Genomic DNA, 18192 nt, shown 5'->3' with positions numbered 1-18192 from the left:
CTGAACATTTCTGTGGTACATCTTTCCATATTAAAGCCCATTTGAATCCTGCTGACTTCATGCAAATCTACCTGTAACTTATCTAAGCTTCCACTGCTGTTTGGCGATACGCCCTTGAAAGCTTTACTGATGGTTACTTATTGGTGATGCTGCAATGGTAACATGAGATGCAGGAGACCATTCTGCTGAAATGCCTAGAGGGGAAGGCAGATATCAGACATTCACCAGGGTCATGTTTATTATTCACCAAGCAGAGGTAAATAGGCTGAAACCTCAGGGCACTACCAGCACTTAAATGTTAGTCCAAGCAACATTTATTTTCATCCAAAATTGCAATTGGTTTAAAACTGGTTTGTTACAGTGTGAACACAACCGAACAGGTTTATTTTGTAAAATGACAGGCAAACCTGAAACCAGCAAACCAGGACCCGTCAAATATCCTAATTAGTTGGACAAATGGCATTCAACTTTTACCCTACAAGGTTTGGAGCCTGTCGGTTTTCTGTTCTACCACATCAGTAACTGCAACCACCTGGTGTCCCAGGTCTAAACAAGGTCTAAATAAAGTGTTGCAATGAAAAAAGGTCTAGAGTTGAATATCCCTGCTTTAGGCATTAACATTCCAATATATGGGGTTCGGTTTGTCATTGAGATAATACATTTTTTCCCTGTATTTTAACAAGTCAATCCAATTGAGATAAAGTCAACTATATTAGGAGGAACACCAGGAACACCAGAGAAGAGTTATTAACCTTCAAAGTGTCGCAGACACCTGTGGCTATGCTGCGCACCCACACACACACACACATACACATTTGAAAGAACATTAAAAAGAAGGAGAAAGTGTAGGAGGGAGAAAGGGCAAAGATTGAAAGAGAGAAAAAAGAGAGAGAAAAAACCGAAGGAGGGAAAGAACAGAGAGAAGAGACAGAGCAAAAGAGAAAAAGAGAAGATAGATGGATGTGCAACAGGGCTTCAAGGATGGAGATTAGCAACCCTGCAGGCAGCCAAGTGGATCCAACTGCTTTTCATCCAATGTGAAAGCCATGTACTCTATGTGTTTTAGGGTTATTTCTGTGGCCTACATCTCTCATGATTATTTCTGCATGATACCAGATTTATAGCCTTTGACATAAACCACAAGTTACAATGGCTTCTATCACACGCACACCGACATGCATGCACAAACAAATCCAATCATCCTCATCCATATGCATCATATGTTTGAATGACATCTTCATAGAAATGTATGGGGACACTTGGCCACACAGGAATATACAGATACATGCAAACCCACACATACAAGCCCGAACATACATTCATACACAAACACAGGTTTCTTACATTAAAAAAAGCATGTTTTCCACATTCCTATCCATTTCTATAGATCAACAATTTTCCGTCAATAAACAACATCCAAAAATTATTAGCGATGCCACCACTACATTGTGCAGCCCAAAACATTGATTGATTCAAAATACATCTACTTCAAAATTCATACAGAGCCACAATACAATCACAGATTGAACCTCGTTCTTTTCAATGGACGAATGAGAGTCCAGGGAAGAGTTCACAGACATTGACTCAACACACATGCCTTCAACTGCATTGATGGCCGTGACTGTGAATCGCCCCAGTCAACCAAACACGTCTTATGTCAGCAGTGACTACCTTAGGGGCCCTGAGAGCTGACACATTGTGATTAAACATGCAGTCAACAATGTTTTCACTAAACACTTTTTTAACATTCCCGTCGATGCCTTATGGTTCATGTTGGAAATTGACTTTTGGTTGCCAGTGTCCTCTGTTGCGAGACTAATGTCTAATCCCCCTCCACAGTAAATCACCACCAGTCAATTCAATGGAACTGTAGCATCCTGTGCTAATCAGCTATTATTCACTCTCCATTACTGCAGCACACTTTTAGCCTAGTAATACCATGGTAAATGCTTGGTTATCACTAGCCCGGAGGTAAAGAAACATAAATCCTTTCAATCAACATTAAACTTCAAGTATTCTGAATGATAAATACTGCAAAACCAGGGACGGTACATTTAAGCAACCTTTTAACATGTTTTTTTCTTTACATAAAACTATCTAGGCAGGGTCACTGAAATGTTACTCTCTTGGTGAAAATGATTTCAGATGTAGACAGTGCCTGAAAGAAATGCATCTGAGTGCATGCCTCAATTACACAGTAGCATGACTTGGCACCTCTGATCCGTGTCAATCTGTTCACCGATCAGCACAAACAGCAGACCTCGAAGTCTGGCCTTTCGGCCTTGGCTCTAGTCCCACGGGAGCTTCTGGAAAGACATAGCCCTGCTGTCACACGGCTGTCAGACACTTAAACTGAAGTAAACAAAAACAAGGAGTCTGGCTGTGTTATCAACATGAAGGCCACAGTATGGATGAGCCAATGTACAAATGGAGACCAGACCTGTTTACATGTAACCACAGGTGTGTATTAATTTCTTTTTACAAAACGTTTCATAAGGAAAACATTATGTCAATCAGAGTTTTCTGTGGATAAATTCAATTAAGCCCAGTTCCAGTTTTGTTCTTTTTAATAAACCAGCAAATAAAAAGTCCAATATAAACTATGTTTGACTAAATGTTTTACAACTAAAATGTTTTGTTGGTGGAATATACAGTATACACACCAGGTGTTTGTGGAGACAGGTTAGCCAATCATAGAACATACAGTAAGGTCTAGATGTTGGACAACCCATGATAATGTTGCTTTGAATAGAAGGGTGCCAACCAGATATGTAGTCTGTGTCACAAAACCTTGAGTCCATCTCAAGTCCCAAGTCCCCTGTGGTTGAGTACGAATTGATTCCCTATGGTTAAATCCATGGAGAGTCCATATGGTTAAATCCAAGTTGAGTCCCAGTGGTTAAATCCGAGTCGAGTCTAAGTTCCGGCCACCATATTCTCTATGGTCAAAGTCTTGGTACTGGGTCAACATCAAGTTTGAGTCACTGGGTCCACATGTACAAAATACATTCTTATTATTCCTTCAAACAGCCAGTGTTAATGTGGCAACTTGTGGTAATTTTTGGTTTTGTTATTTTAGTTGACAGACTTTTAGTCACATTTTAGTCATTTGGCAATCATGAATCTGAAAGCGTGGCTATGAAATGCGGTGTTCCCCAGGGATCAGTTCTCGGTAGTTAATGTTAGTTAATTTTGTTGCTATGGTAGTTAATGTTGTTTTTTTGTAGAATTTGGCCCAGAGGTAGCATATAGACATTGAACATAATCTCTATATGCTACCAAGTAATAAGTCATGTTTTGCAGATGGGTCAAATATGTTTTTCACTCATTAAAATGCTAAGCAATTTACATTTTTCTGGATTTTTTTGATGTTATTCTGTCTCTTGCTGTCCACATAAACCTACCATTAAAATGATAGTCTGATCATTTCTTTGTCAGTTGGCAAACGTACAAAATCCGCAGCGGATCAAATACATTTTTCCCTCACTGTATATAAATAAACTTGCTTGCTTAACATTTTCTATGATTTAATGCAGATATAAACTACCTCTTAACTCCTGCATCATGTGCAGAATCAAAAACTACATCCGGGTTGTTTTAGTAAACTGATCACCATCATCATAATTTTCTTCCGCTTATCCGGGGCCGGGTCGCGGGGGCAGCAGTCTAAGCAGGGATGCCCAGACTTCCCTCTCCCCAGACACTTCCTCCAGCTCTTCCGGGGGGACACAGAGGCGTTCCCAGGCCAGCCGGGAGACATAGTCCCTCCAGCGTGTCCTAGGTCTTCCCCGGGGTCTCCTCCCGGTGGGACGGGACCGTAACACCTTCCCAGGAAGGCGTTCCAGAGGCATTCGAAACAGATGCCCAAGCCACCTCAGCTGACCCCTCTCGATGTGGAGGAGCAGCGGCTCTACTCTGAGCTCCTCCCGGGTGACCGAGCTTCTCACCCTATCTCTAAGGGATCGCCCAGCCACCCTGCGGAGAAAGCTCATTTCGGCCGCCTGTATCCGGGATCTTGTCCTTTCACCATAGGTGAGAGTAGGAACGTAGATTGACTGGTAAATCGAGAGCTTCGCCTTGCGGCTCAGCTCTTTCTTCACCACTATGGTCATAGTCAATACACGTTAGAGCATTTTAAGTTGTGATAACCTGAACATGTGGAATAGTTGATTCGCCTTCCCTAGCTTCAACAGTACAATACATATTATTTTATGTATGGAAATGTTATTGTCATAGTCAAAACACACTGAAGCATTTTAAGTTGGGAACTATCTGAAACCAAGTTTTAATTTTGTCTCAGTAGCTTAAATGGTTAAAAAAAAAGAGGTACTATTACTATACCATAAAAGTAAATAAAGAAATCATATGGAACGTTTACTTTTAATTCAGTGGACATTCTAAAAGTGTAATAAACGTGCAATATTTTAAAAGTATGCAGGGTTGTATGTAATGAGGTCATGGGGTCTAATCAGAATTGCCTTTGTTTGCTAAGTACTTTTGCACATACCCAGAAGTTTTCTTGTAATGATCCTGCTACTAGTGGGCAACATATAGGGATAGAATACACAAAATAAGCCCCCCACCCGTTCCCTTTCTCTCTCTACAATGTAATCATATCACATTCACAAAAATTCTGTTCCAGTGTTAAATATGAGCTCTGCTTCATCGGGAGCAATTCAAGCACAACCGAAAGCGTGAGGAAACAAAAGTATTTCCTCCATTTACATCCACAGTATCACACTGTGGTATGTGTGATAGATCCTTAATTATTCTAAATTACTGACAAATAAGTTTTGTCTATAGGTGACATGAGTAAGGTATCGAGACGAGAGATCCAATATGAATAGGCTCTGTGAACAGGGTGTCTTTGCAGGTCTCACCCAGGGGTTGTAGTGCGGCTATCAATGATAGTGACTGTAGGAATATCACTGGTATTTCATTTTGTGAATAATTATTCAGCCTAATACATTTGTAGAATATTAGTCTACAGTAAAATAAGCAAAGAAAAGTCAAAGAGAGATGTTAGCATGTGTGTGCGATTTAGTTTTGCGCATTCATCCACTGACGTCATGAATTCAGTTAGGTTTGACTAGCGCCTGGGTACCATTGGGGTACCAACGCTAAGTGGCATGGGCTGTTGGCGGAAGAAGTCGTAAAACAGGGTAAAAAAACAGGTAAATTGTCTCTAAATAATTTTCCGTTTGTCAGTTTCAAATTCTGACAACGGAACAAAGTAATAATGGAAAAATGTAATGCCGACGCCTATTTAGGAAAATGTCATGGAAGGAGGATTGTGTAGCTTTCAATTTTATTTAATTGTATTTAATTACAACCTTAAACGCTGATTGGCATTGGTATTTGGCGGTTCTGGGTTAAGGGACCTGCATATATAGGTGCTCAGTTTGTGGTCAGATGTTAGATCAATTAGCAATTATTTCAGAAGTGTCCCAATTAGCGATCATTGCATTTACGCTAGCCATTCTAGGCAGCAAACACTATGTAGAAGATATTAAGCTTTGTTTGCATTCAGACGCTACAGAAATAAGCTCCTCTCTCAGACAAGTACCGATTAGCAATCATCGCATTCACAGCACTGAAAGCTATGTACAGAAGAAGTTAGGTTTTACGCAGGCGATTGAAATACAAAGTCCCCCTCTCTCGTTGACTTTTACTAGCGATTTCTTTCATGTTTTCTGAGTGTATGTAATGAGGTCAGCCCACGCCACTTAGCGAGGACACAAATAGAATCTAGCGACGGAGCAAGTCTAAGAGTTAGCTGTGGGTGGTCAACAAAACACTGCATGAGTTAGCTATTGGAGATAAGAAGAAAGCCAAGTGATCGCAAGGCTTACTATTTCAGCAGGGTGCACCCACCTTTAAAGGAACTAATACAAAGAGAGAGATTTACAGTCTAGTCCATCTACATTCTGCTTGGTTTCCAACAACAGTGTTTTAAAGATAATGTGTGTGTGTGTTTCTTTACTGAAAGAGTAGTGGTCTCTTAATTTTTTCCAGAGCTGTATATCCTTGAGTAAGACAGTTATTTATAATTCTTAGTTAAGTTACCAGGTAAAAAATGACATGTGTACGTGTCAATGTTCGGATGGGGCAGTTTGTAATAATTATCATGACTATTGTTAAAGAATCTTTGAGACCAACTATTTATTAAACCTGTATTTTAGTTTTTTGGAGGGGGCATTTCATGCTTTATTGTATAAGACAATATGAGATAGAAAGAGTTCTTTGCTAAAAGCGCAGTAGATTGGATTGGAACGCACAATGTAGCAGTACTTATGCACTGAAGGCATTAGTGCAGACCACAGGACCAAACTAGGCCACTTCAATCTGAATTTATACCAACATGCACTTCTCGTATATGTTGGAGCATTGGAAAATAACTGGGGAGAATGACCAAGGTCCATGGTCCTAATGGATTGATGCATTCAATTTATTTTGGCATAGCCTATATTTTTGTTAAGCTCTAGAACCCCATTTGCGCATTTGTTTGCATGCATATTGTACACAATCAGCATATTTTATTCTAGGACATGGTTATGAAAGCATTTTGTAGTTTAACTTTCAAGGAACCTTGATTCATTTTGAATGGTGAGAAATACGTAACAGGCAAAGTGTTGAATGCAAGACATCAACCGATGATATGCCTATCAATCTTTCTGAGCTTTAGGGGTTTCACCAATTCAGAAGTATATTGGAGGGGAACATAATTCAGTGCGGACACATTCACTCTCCCAGAAAATACAAAGTGGCAAAGTAAAGGTGACAGATTAGGCAAAATAAAGGGTAACAACTCAGTGGTGTTGGAACAGAAATGTTCATAACCTTCTTGGTTCCTGACTTTAGTTTGAAAGAAGCATTAGCTAAAAAACCGGACACCACTTAAGAACTAATTTGATTTGAGCATAAACACACTTGATGTGACAGTGAAGAATGATGTGAAATAAAGGAAAATACATATTGAGAAACGGGGATGGGCATGAAAGTGCGAGCTGTCAGCCTGTTCTCGTCACTGTCACACCATTTCGGCTGAGGCGCGACCACATTCCTTTTGTTTTCCCGAGCTTGTTTCTTGAAATTAGCTTTTACCTTGTGGAAAAAGCCATTATTTCACTCTCACTATCGTACAAAAAGACACACAGGGAGATGCGCATGCACGCATACATGCACGCACACACACACACGCACGCACGCACATACACACACAAACACACAAAGGAAATCTCAAGCAATTTCAGAGTTACAAGCTTCCGTGCGGGTGAGGCGAGAAGATGAAGGTTTTGTCTTGCGAAACAAATCACAAATGCGCGTACACCACCCAGCGCTCCCCCACCCACTCACCCATCCACCATTCCACCCATACACAAACACACATACAGTCCAACTCCAGTTGCTGAGTGTGAACTGCTGAGCTATGCATTTCAGGTCCCTTAAGTGGAGCTGACCGGGCAGCCAGGGAGGTTAACTGAGTCAGCGACACTGCCAGTGTTCTCGTCCAGACCCCCAGTGGAGCTTTGAGCGGAGTCAATATGTTCCCCCAACTGCCCTCAGATAAATGTTTGTCATGTTCATTAAGTACAAAACTAAAGTAAACTGTCCAAAACAGGGAGAGACAACCTTGACATGTCAAAGAAAAAACTAACTCATTTTAAAACTGTATGCACTCCATACATGAAAATGCATTTTTTTAAATGAAGAGACCACTGCACCTTTTTCTTTCCTTTCCAAAAAAGATGAAAAGGAAGGTTTGAATGAGGAACAGAAGCGTTCAATTTGCAGTGGTCTTTTAATTTTAACCCTTCTGTTCCTCGCTCAAAACCTTACTTTTTTGGAAAGGAAATAAAAGGTGCACTGGTCTCTTTATTTGTTCTGGAGCTGTATATATTGGTTTCATTTTTGGAAGTAAAAAAGAAATTGTCAATCTTTCATTTAGTATGCATTTTGAAAATGCATTTTCATACTTAACATACAGAGAGGGAATTTTTTTTTTGATCCCCTGCTGATTTTGTACGTTTGCCCACTGACAAAGAATCAGTCTATAATTTTAACGGTAGGTTCATTTGAACAGTGAGAGACAGAATAACAACAACAAAATCCTGAAAAACGCATGTTGAAAATGTTGATTTGCATTTTAATGAAGGAAATAAATATTTGACCACTCTGCAAAACATGATTTAGTACTTGGTGGCAAAACACTTGTTGGCAATCACAGAGGTCAGATGTTTCTTGTAGTTGGCCACCAGGTTTGCAAACATCTCAGGAGGGATTTTGTCCCACTCCTCTTTGCAGATCTTCCCCAAGTCATTAAGGTTTTGAGGCTGACATTCAGCAACTCGAACCTTCAGCTCCCTCCACAGATTTTCTATGGGATTAAAGTCTGGAGACTGGCTAGGCCACTCCAGGACCTGCACTGTACTTTTTTGAGCAGGGGGATCTTGCGGCACTGCAGGATTTCAGTCCTTCATGGCGTAGTGTGTTACCAATTGTTTTCTTGGTGACTGTGGTCCCAGCTGCCTTGAGATCATTGACAAGATCCACCTGTCTAGTTCTGGGCTGATTCCTCACCGTTCTCATGATCATTGCAACTCCATGAAGGTAAGATCTTGCATGGAGCCCCAGACCGAGAGAGATTGACAGTTATTTTGTGTTTGTTCCATTTGCGAATAATCGCACCAACTGTTGTCACTTTCTCACCAAGCTGCTTGGCGATGGTTTTGTAGCCCATTCCAGGCTTGTGTACGTCTACAATCTTGTCCCTGATATCCATGGACAGCTCTTTGGTCTTGGCCATGGTGGAGAGTTTGGAATATGATTGATTAATTACTTCTGTGGACAGGTGTCTTTTATACAGGCAACAAACTGAGATTAGGAGCACTCCCTTAAAGAGTGTGCTCATAATATCCTCGCGTTACCTGTATAAAAGACACCTGGGAGCCAGGAATCTTTCTGATTGAGGGGGGATCAAAAACTTATTTCACTCATTGAAATGCAAAACAATTAATAACATTTTTGACGTGTTTTTCTGGATATTTTTTTGTTATTGTGTCTCTCACTGTTCAAATAAACCTACCATTAAAATTATAGACTGATAATTTCTTTGTCAGTGGGCAAACATACAAAATCAACAGGGGATCAAATATTTTTTCCCTCACTGTACATATCATATTAATACATTTATTAAATATTTGCAAATGTATGTGCATAATATACATTGTTAACCCATTATCTACAGTATGATGTTTCTCTTTGTCCTAAACAAATTAAAAGGGACTATCCTAACTTCAATCTCTGATGAATTACTTCAACTCAAAAGGTAAAATACTCCAGTCAGTTGAGCCTTTGTACTGTATCTAAAATGTATTTTTCCAAACTCATGATGTACCCTTGGAATCTGGAATTGGCGAAAGTAAAGTAATGTGTCTTTAAAGCAAGGTGTTCTTTCACTAACTATGGCACGGCTTGACTGAGCTTGGCTCAGAAGTGAGAATAAGGTATAATTTTCCTTCTCTAACATATCTTGACATTGAAGTTTCATAACACAATAGATGGACTAAAGTATTATGTATGAAAGCAGTTTTGCTTCATAGCTTCACAATGGACTGAAGCAAAGTATAGAAGCTTCAAACAATATTCTGACATTCTATAGGCACTTCCTTTAAATACCTTTACAAAGTACACTAACACCTTTGATTGGGGCACTTAGGTAGCCCTTATAAGTATGGATGTGTGGGATGGAGAAGCGTGAATACATTTTAAATAAATAAACATAATAATATACTGGTAGCAGGGTTTGAATATAAAATGGGATTAGCAATTATGCTAATAATTTTTATTTAATACTTCCAAATGTGTTTCTATTCCTATATTTAATAGTTATGTACATCGATCAGCCATAACATTATGACCACCTACCTAAAATTGTGTAGGTCTCCCTTTTGCGGCTAAAACAGCCCTGAACCGTCAAGGCATGGACTCCTCTAGACCTCTGAAGGTGTACTGTGGTATCAGGCACCAAGATGTTAGCAGCAGATCCTTTAAGTCCTGTAAGTTGTGAGGTGGGGCCTCCATGGATCAGACTTGTTTGTCCAGCACATCCCACAGATGCTTGATTAAATTGAGATCTGGGAAATTTGGAGGCCAAGTCAACACCTTGAACGTGTTGTGTTCCTAAAACAATTCCTGAACTTTTTTTGCTTTGTGGCAGGTCGTATTATCCTGCTGAAAGAGTCCAGTGCCATCAGGGAATACCTTTGCCATGAAAGGATGCACATGATCTGCAACAATGCTTAGTTAGGTGGTACATGTCAAAGTAACAACCACATGAATGGCAGGACCCAAGGTTTCCCAGCAGAACATTGCCCAAAGCAACACAGCCTGCCTCTGCCAGCTTGACTTCTTCCCATAGTGCATCCTGGTGCCATGTGTTCTTCAGGTAAGTGACGCACATGCACCCGGCCATCCACGTGATGTAAAAGAAAACAGGATTAATCAGACCAGGCCACCTTCTTCCATTGCTCCATGGTCCAGTTCTGATGCTCATGTGCCCAATGTAGGTGCTTTCGGCAGTGGTACAGGGGTCAGCATGCAGATTCATAAGCAACAAACTGTGATGCACTGTGTCCTCACAAAACAGTACCAGCATTAACTTTTTCAGGAATTTGAGCTACAGTAGCTTGTCTGTTAGATCAGATCACACGGGCCAGCCTTCACTCCCCACGTGCATCAGTGACCCTGTCGCCGGTTCATTGCTTTTCCTTCCTTGGACCACTTTTGATAGGTACTGATCACTGCAGACCGGGAACACCCCACAAGGGCTGCAGTTTTGGAGATGCTCTGACCCAGTCGTCTAGCCATCACAATCTGGCCCTTGTCAAATTCACTCAGATCCTTACATTTTTCCTGCTTCTAACACATCAACATTGAGGACAGAATGTTCACTGGCTGCCTAATATATCCTACCCACGGACAGACGCCATGATAATGAGATTATCAGTGTTATTCACTTCACCTGTCAGTGGTCATAATGTTATGGCTGATCAGTGTAAGTACAGTATACACTCATTGAGAAAATGAGAATGTGTCCCCGGTCAACATACAGTAGGCCTGCTTGGTAAAATAAGGGTAAAGAATCAAAAAAAAAAACACCCGGGTGTTGTGCATGCGTGCATGCATATTTACAATTGACATGCATGTATGGATGTACAGAATGTATGCATTCACTGATGTACTGTGCATCAATTTTTAATGTATGCTGCGTACCAACTGGACACGAGCCTTCTGACACCACCAGAACTTCGGACTGCTGCTTGCAGGCATCCCTGCGTAGGTAACACTCATTCTGGTAGTTCTCATTGTTGGAGCCGCACACAGGGACATATTCATTGTTGCACTGGAAAGGGAGAGGGAGAGAGAGAGCAGTGGTAAAGGTCACAGTCAGATCTCTACATTATGCATGTTGGTGTCGGACACATCCATCTCCTCTCTCCACATAACAGCCTGAATTCTTACAGACAAGCGTACGCATCCATAATGTATCTCTGTATATGTCTATGCACCCCCATAATGTATCTCTTTATGTGTCTATATGTATTTCATACTCTTGCAGTGCACCCTACTGTTCAGCCATCTCTATATTTCAGGCCTAGAGCCTGGACTCCCATGATGGCTGCGTGACACAGTATGCATGTCCTTGCTATCTGTCCAATGAACAAACCGACCAGCCTTGTAGCCCTAAAAACAAACCATAAAACAATGTCAAAGCCACACGTGAGAACACAAGGACACGTTGTGTCCACAGTTTAGATCCCGTTGGAGCTATACTGGTTCCTACAGGCCCCTGGTGGCCTCTATCCAAATTATAATTTGCGAAGGTCTACACAGGGGCAGACTACACAGTAGGCTGTCGTTTCATCTGTTCACACATTGACACACACAAGCATACACACACACACACACACACACACACAGATTAACGATGGGAGTTGAATTTCGCCCTTGCTATGCAAAACCCTTTGAGTACCTCCATTGGTAAACAGGGGGGTATAGAAATCCAATTCATTATTATTCATTACATTCGCCCACACACACGCACGCACGCAAACACACACGCACGCACGCAGACACGCACTCTCTGTCGACTGCCATGAGCGGCACAAAAATAACCATGCCATCGATTCCAGAGCCTGGAAGCAGTGCAGAGCTGCAACCATTTCTGACTGGCTGAGAGAGCAGGTAGGGGGGCATGAAGCAAAGTGGGGAGGAAGCGACAGAGGGTTGGCACCAGATCAAAGACACAGAGATGGGGAAGGAGAAAGAGCGAGTGAGGGGGAGTAGAGGAAAGAAAAGTTGGAGATAGAAAACAAGTTAAAAATGAAGATGGAGAGGGTGGCGGGAGAGGAGAAGCGAAGGAGAAACGAAAGAAACACAAGGGTTGGAGAAAGAGAGAGAGACATGGAGGAAACAACATACAGGAACTAGAAAGGAAGGGGGAGACCTGGTTGAAAATGTGCAGGGCAACACGGAATGAGGAGAATGAACATGAGGAGAAAGAACTCAAATGTTCAAATATTGAGGGAAGAACTCTCCCTTCTTTTTACGAGAAAGAAAGGATTGCTAATTCTACAGAGGCCCTGGGTGGCTTGTACTTTACTCCTTCATCCTACTCTTCTCCTCTCTCCAACTGGCTGCGTGTTTTTCGAACGCCAGGAAGGTATTTTGCCAGACGTGATGCAACTGAGGGAAAGATGCCTGGCAGGACCCCGCGGGTGTCTTGGAGTCGGTCTGTTTTTCTGTAAAGCTTCCTCTAGTCTGAAACTCTCCCCATCTCTCTTTCCCCTGAGGGAACTGAGGGGGATTTAAACATCCATGTTTTAGGGAGGCAGACGGGCAGGGGAGAAACCATGCGAATTCTTCCCCCGTCTTGGAGCGCCACTAAGCAGGCGCAAAAGGCGCCGATGTCCCACGCTCCTCGACTTCCGAGTTTGGCTCTCATCCTTTTTTGATAAGGGGAGGAGGAGGAAGGGAAGAAAGGAGAGAGAAGGAATGCATGCTAGGAGATAAACAGGCAGGAGAAATCGGAGACTGACTGAAGCTGTAAGATGGAGAGGGAAATCACGCAAGGGAGTAAGGGGAAGAAAGAGGCACAGGGGGATATGGAGAAGCGGAGATCGAATACAAAAGAGCAAGAACGAGGTGAGTGAGTGCAAAATGGGGCTGAATGAGATGGAAAGGAAGTCGAGGGGAAAGACAGAAGTAGAGAGAATTGGATCCCCCGTCGCTCTCTGCAGCTATGTGGCTAAGGCCAGATGACACTGCCTTCTGCACCATTACAAAACGGACCACACCTGTGAATGGCGCTTCATCTCTCGGTTTGGACCAAACCTAGAGCACAGGGCAACATCTCAAATATCTACATGGTAATTAAGTGTAGGTGTGTGTTCGGGTGTATCTGAGCGTCTTTATGTGTCCATCTGTTTCTGTAAACATTCATCTCATCCAACTGTATAGTCTGGGCTCATTGCTGAGCTGTAGTTTTCTAATCCACCTGTAGGGGCTGCTGTGGCTCTGTCTCACCCTGGCTCGCTAGGCTCCTATCACTTTGTCCGCAGAAGAATAAGGCATGGTCATGTAGACCCATTGTCTACCTTCCTGTGATACTGGTCTGACAAAAAACACTGGGACTAGGGCATACTGTATGCCATGTAGACCAGGTGTCTATGCCACTGCAAGCAACTTCGGAACAATGGGTAGGAGAATCCTGAAAACATCTTCACTTCCTAGAAACACGTGCCCGAGCGCATTCAAATAACATTGGGCATAGAGTTGGTCTGACACAGCTGGACAAAAAAGGAAGAGAGCAAGCAAAACATGGAGTGAGGAAAATGGGCTGAAAAGTAGAAAGATATCAAGAAGTTGGGACTCCAAATTGCTATTCAATATTTTGAAACTCATCTCAGATGCACGTAACTTCCTTTTTTGGTTTTGTTTAGTGAGTTTTTTTTATTCCTCTCATGGCTGCTTTCTGCACACATGCAGCCCTGTCTCCTATCACTCAAGCAGAGAAGTTCTTCCTCCCTTCTGTTTGATTTATAAGTTTGCATGCCGTTCTGTTAGGGCAAATGCAGTCAACCGATTGTTCCTCAGTATAAGCCAATATATTTTTTACGATTTCAAATGTTCATATAATTGACCTGTTCTATATTACACAAACAATTGCAACCATAATAGACAGTCAAACAATGGCAATTTCTTTTTTTTGCCAATATTTTCAAGTGCTATCTGTTTATGTATACAACATTTCAAAGTGTAAATTTGCGAATAAAACAAACATGACCTCCCATTCGAAATGTACAAACAAGTAAATACATAATCTACCCATCCATATATACAACATCCACTGAAATTAGTGTCCATCTACTTAGCCATTTATCCATAAAGTCAGTCAATATGATTTTTTTGTAGTGAAGTAGCTGGTAGGATGCTGGACAGAAAAACCCAATGCAGAAAGATATAAACATGACGAGGAGGTAACAGGTTTTCCGTGTCCTAAAAGGCATAATTTGTCTCCATGCATTTTTTCAGGCTACATTAGTGTGCACTACATAGTGAATAGGGAACCATTTGTTACGCAGATGCTGACTTTGTACTATAAAAGCCTGTATGAGCCCTGGATACACTTTATTCTGAAAGATAAGAGAAAGAAATTACCATAATATTATGGAAGCATTAGAACTGCCACCAAAATTTGTATTTGGATCTTAAAAGGTGACTTTGCATTTAATAGACAGCTTTCTGAATCATGAACTCATACTATTGCATTTGCTTTGACTGATTTGCATAATAATAACAAAGTTATCACACATTTCCAAACAAGACCTGTTAAACGTTGCTGTTCAAAATCTAAATATTCAGGGTTTGCTGTACCTATCTTCCATAAAAATGTGCAAGATATGCAAACATGCATATATTTAATGAGTTACTGCTTTATTTGCATTTTTACATGTTTTAAATAAAATCTAAATTAAATTAGTAAAAGTCGATTGTGAAATGACTCAAGACATTCGCACCTCAGCACTTTGGAATGCATGGAATAGTCCCCAAGGTGCAAAACCCACCCAGCAGGTGCTCCACACAAGTCAAATGATTCATAAGGTGTGATTTTTTTGGGGGATTGTCTTTTGACCCTATAAAGCGATAAAGATGGGTGGGAGACACAGATTGAAGGGGCGGAGCAGAAAGTTGAGTCTCTGTTGGGAAGGTGGTTTATAGGGTACAGGGCCTCTGGGGAAAATAATCAGACCCCTTCACTTATAACACAACATAATGTGGAGAAAGTGAAGGGGCCTGAAATAGTTAATAGCAATGCGAGTGACTAAGCCGGGAGCGATACTGCCACATCACAATCTCTAAAATGAAAAAGGTTTGAAAGAGACCAAAAAAAATTATTTTTCCACCAGCATACTGTACATAGAGACTGAACAAGCTTAGCTGAAAATGTCTTTGCCCGACAGTGGAGACATTAATAAGAGAGATAACAGAAACTGGTGCAGAAATGTGTTGAATAGGAATGAGCCAAATACAGTAGATTGTTTGGACTAGATTAGAGGGGCTGTGAGTGCTTTATGATGTTCATTATATATTTGTCTTTTAATTAAACAAACAACAGTGCCCTTATTTGACCCAGGAGCCCAAGCGGCTGCCAGTTGCATGGGTTAGAATCTGACAAACTGCTCTTTCAGGAAAAAAAATTCCTGTCCAATAGAGCTTAGAATATATATATACACACACACACACACACACACACACACACACACATATATATATATATATATATATATATACACACACACACACACACACACACATATCTCTCTCTCTCTCTCTCTCTCTCTCTCTCTCTCTCTCTATATATATATATATATATATATATATATATATATATATATATATATATAAATATATGTATATAAACAAATCAAACAAAACCAACATAATGAGAAGTTTGAGCAATAGAACATTTGCATAAACCTCCGGTAATCTCATCCAAACAGCAATAACAGACAATGAAAACTGCCTAGCCATGATTGTGTATAGAGCCAGTGGAGTGTTTACTGAATAACAAAATTGTAAGTCACTTTTGTCAATGTGAATTTACATACAGTATTATTAGATTTTCATTATCATGGGGGAGGATCTGAAATCTAAACCCGTAACATTGCCTCTGCATTCTAAATCAATAGCCTTCCAAATTGACACCTGTTTTTCCAATGAACCTTGCAGAATTCCTTTTATTTCATGCCAGGCTACATCTACTTGAAGATCTCCTCAACTTGACCCTGCGGAGCAGCGTGTCAAACAGCACAAGCCGCAACATTGGCGATTAACATTGATATTCTAATCAGCTGCAGTCTAAACCATTATAGCTACATCAATGACCAATTACCCAGCACCAGCAAACCCGGACAGTCATGCAAGCACTTTCAAGTCCGGGACAGTGTTGCCAAGAGTTGACGCTGGCCCTGTACAGAATCCATCAGGCTCCTCTCAATGTTTTTATTTCCTTTTGTAATATTTTTTATTTTTTTCTCTGTGGCCATCGTCACTCTCTGTTCACTGTGAGGCGTCTTCAGGCTTAGTGTACCTCCTCTTGCATTTCCACTATCCATTATTGCCAGCTTTCGATTATGCAATACAACCCAAGGCTATCATCCACCCCATCAATAATAAACATCTCTACAAAACATGACGCTCACCACGGAGGACGGCAACACTACTGCACCCTGCATGCACCTTGCATGCACCCTGCGTTCTCTCAGGTTATTTACTTCACCATTAGATTTACACAATCAAAAATACACTTAGCAAATACGCTACAAACAAAAGTATGCAAATAAAAAGTTGTGTATTTTGTATTTGTAACATCGAAATACATTTGCAAAACAACCATGATAACATTCTTGGTAACGTTAGTAAAAAAGTCACTTAGTAAAACAATAATACTACCATGATATGAGGTTGTCTATGTTCTTGAGTAGATAACCAGACTGCATGTCAACCAGGACTGGTGTAAGATAATGTGGAAAATACAAGAAAAGCAGCCCTCCTTAATAACATTTTACAAAACACACCGTAGTTCACACCAGTTAAATAACATTGACAAAACACTCCAAAGTTGTTTAAGTACATATTTCATAGACTTCCCGTCTCTGAATACAGCGCGCCACAGTATTGACGCTTTTCACTCTGCGACTATGTCTCTAATGACCCACTGGCTCCAGCAGTAGGGGTATCTGTGGCTTGCGACAAGAGACAGATGTTTTCATCCTAAATCACATCTCAGTCTCTGATGCAGGCCTCTCGACTGTCAGTCGACCTCGGAGCGTGATGGATGTCTGGTACAGTGTTTCTGACATGGCACAGGGCTCGGGGGGGGACAGAGAGCAGAAAATCTGGCTTTTTTGTCAGATCATTAGCTCCACACTGGGGTGAAGCTCTGACCTTCCACCAGGGAAAAGAAGACAACCAAGGAGGGCTTTCGTAAAGATGAGCCACGAAATGTAAGGAGGCACTGGTAACTCAACCATAAAGGCCTGTCAGAGTTGCGGTCAATTTCCTTTCAGCTTGAATTTAATTTGAATTTGTTTCTTGAGCTGACTAGAGATGTCAAGCTTCCATTGACTTCAAATAATTCATTTTAAAATTCTGTTTTCTTCTCTTATCTTTTAAAGGCTCCCTTTGTACAGCCTTCAATACAACAGTGAGCGTTAAAGCACTTTGTTGCTGCTAGTCCAAAGTTAGTGCCAGATCAGATAGGGTTCCACTATAGTGTAACCTGAAACCAAAAGCAGAGACAACAACTCCCAGTTTCGGCTGGTTTGTTTTGGCTCAGCCTGTGCCTCTGCAACACTTCAAATTACCCACGACATATCCGAACAAACTCATGTCAGCCGGGGTCAATGACAAAAGGCAATGGACCGACAGCAAATTCCTAAGGAAAACTGTCCTTGAATGCAGTTCCGTGCTATGGACAACAGCTAATTCCTGAGGAAAAACACGCCAGAATAAAACTTGTTCCGTGTCTAATCCAATGATGTATTCCCCAAATCCCCACAGACAGAAATTTGTTGACAATTGTCTGAGTGATTGACAAACTCCCATGATGCCTTGCCATAGTTGCAG

The 18192-nt window shown here is 41.2% G+C and overlaps 1 protein-coding gene across 1 annotated transcript in view; it reads right to left on the bottom strand.

Moving 5' to 3' along the window:
* The window catches only part of tmeff2a (transmembrane protein with EGF-like and two follistatin-like domains 2a), a 96744-nt gene that overhangs the window by 55952 nt on the left and 22600 nt on the right, over positions 1-18192 (bottom strand). The window contains exon 3 of the mRNA XM_010898064.5: positions 11275-11404. Within this exon, the coding sequence (XP_010896366.1) occupies positions 11275-11404 (130 nt within the window). The remainder of the gene's footprint in view (positions 1-11274; positions 11405-18192) is intronic.

The sequence above is a fragment of the Esox lucius genome, chromosome 16 (genome assembly GCF_011004845.1).
Source record: "Esox lucius isolate fEsoLuc1 chromosome 16, fEsoLuc1.pri, whole genome shotgun sequence".
NCBI lineage: Eukaryota > Metazoa > Chordata > Actinopteri > Esociformes > Esocidae > Esox > Esox lucius.
Note: the sequence above shows the minus strand (reverse complement) of the source record. Positions and strands in the feature narration are given on the sequence as shown.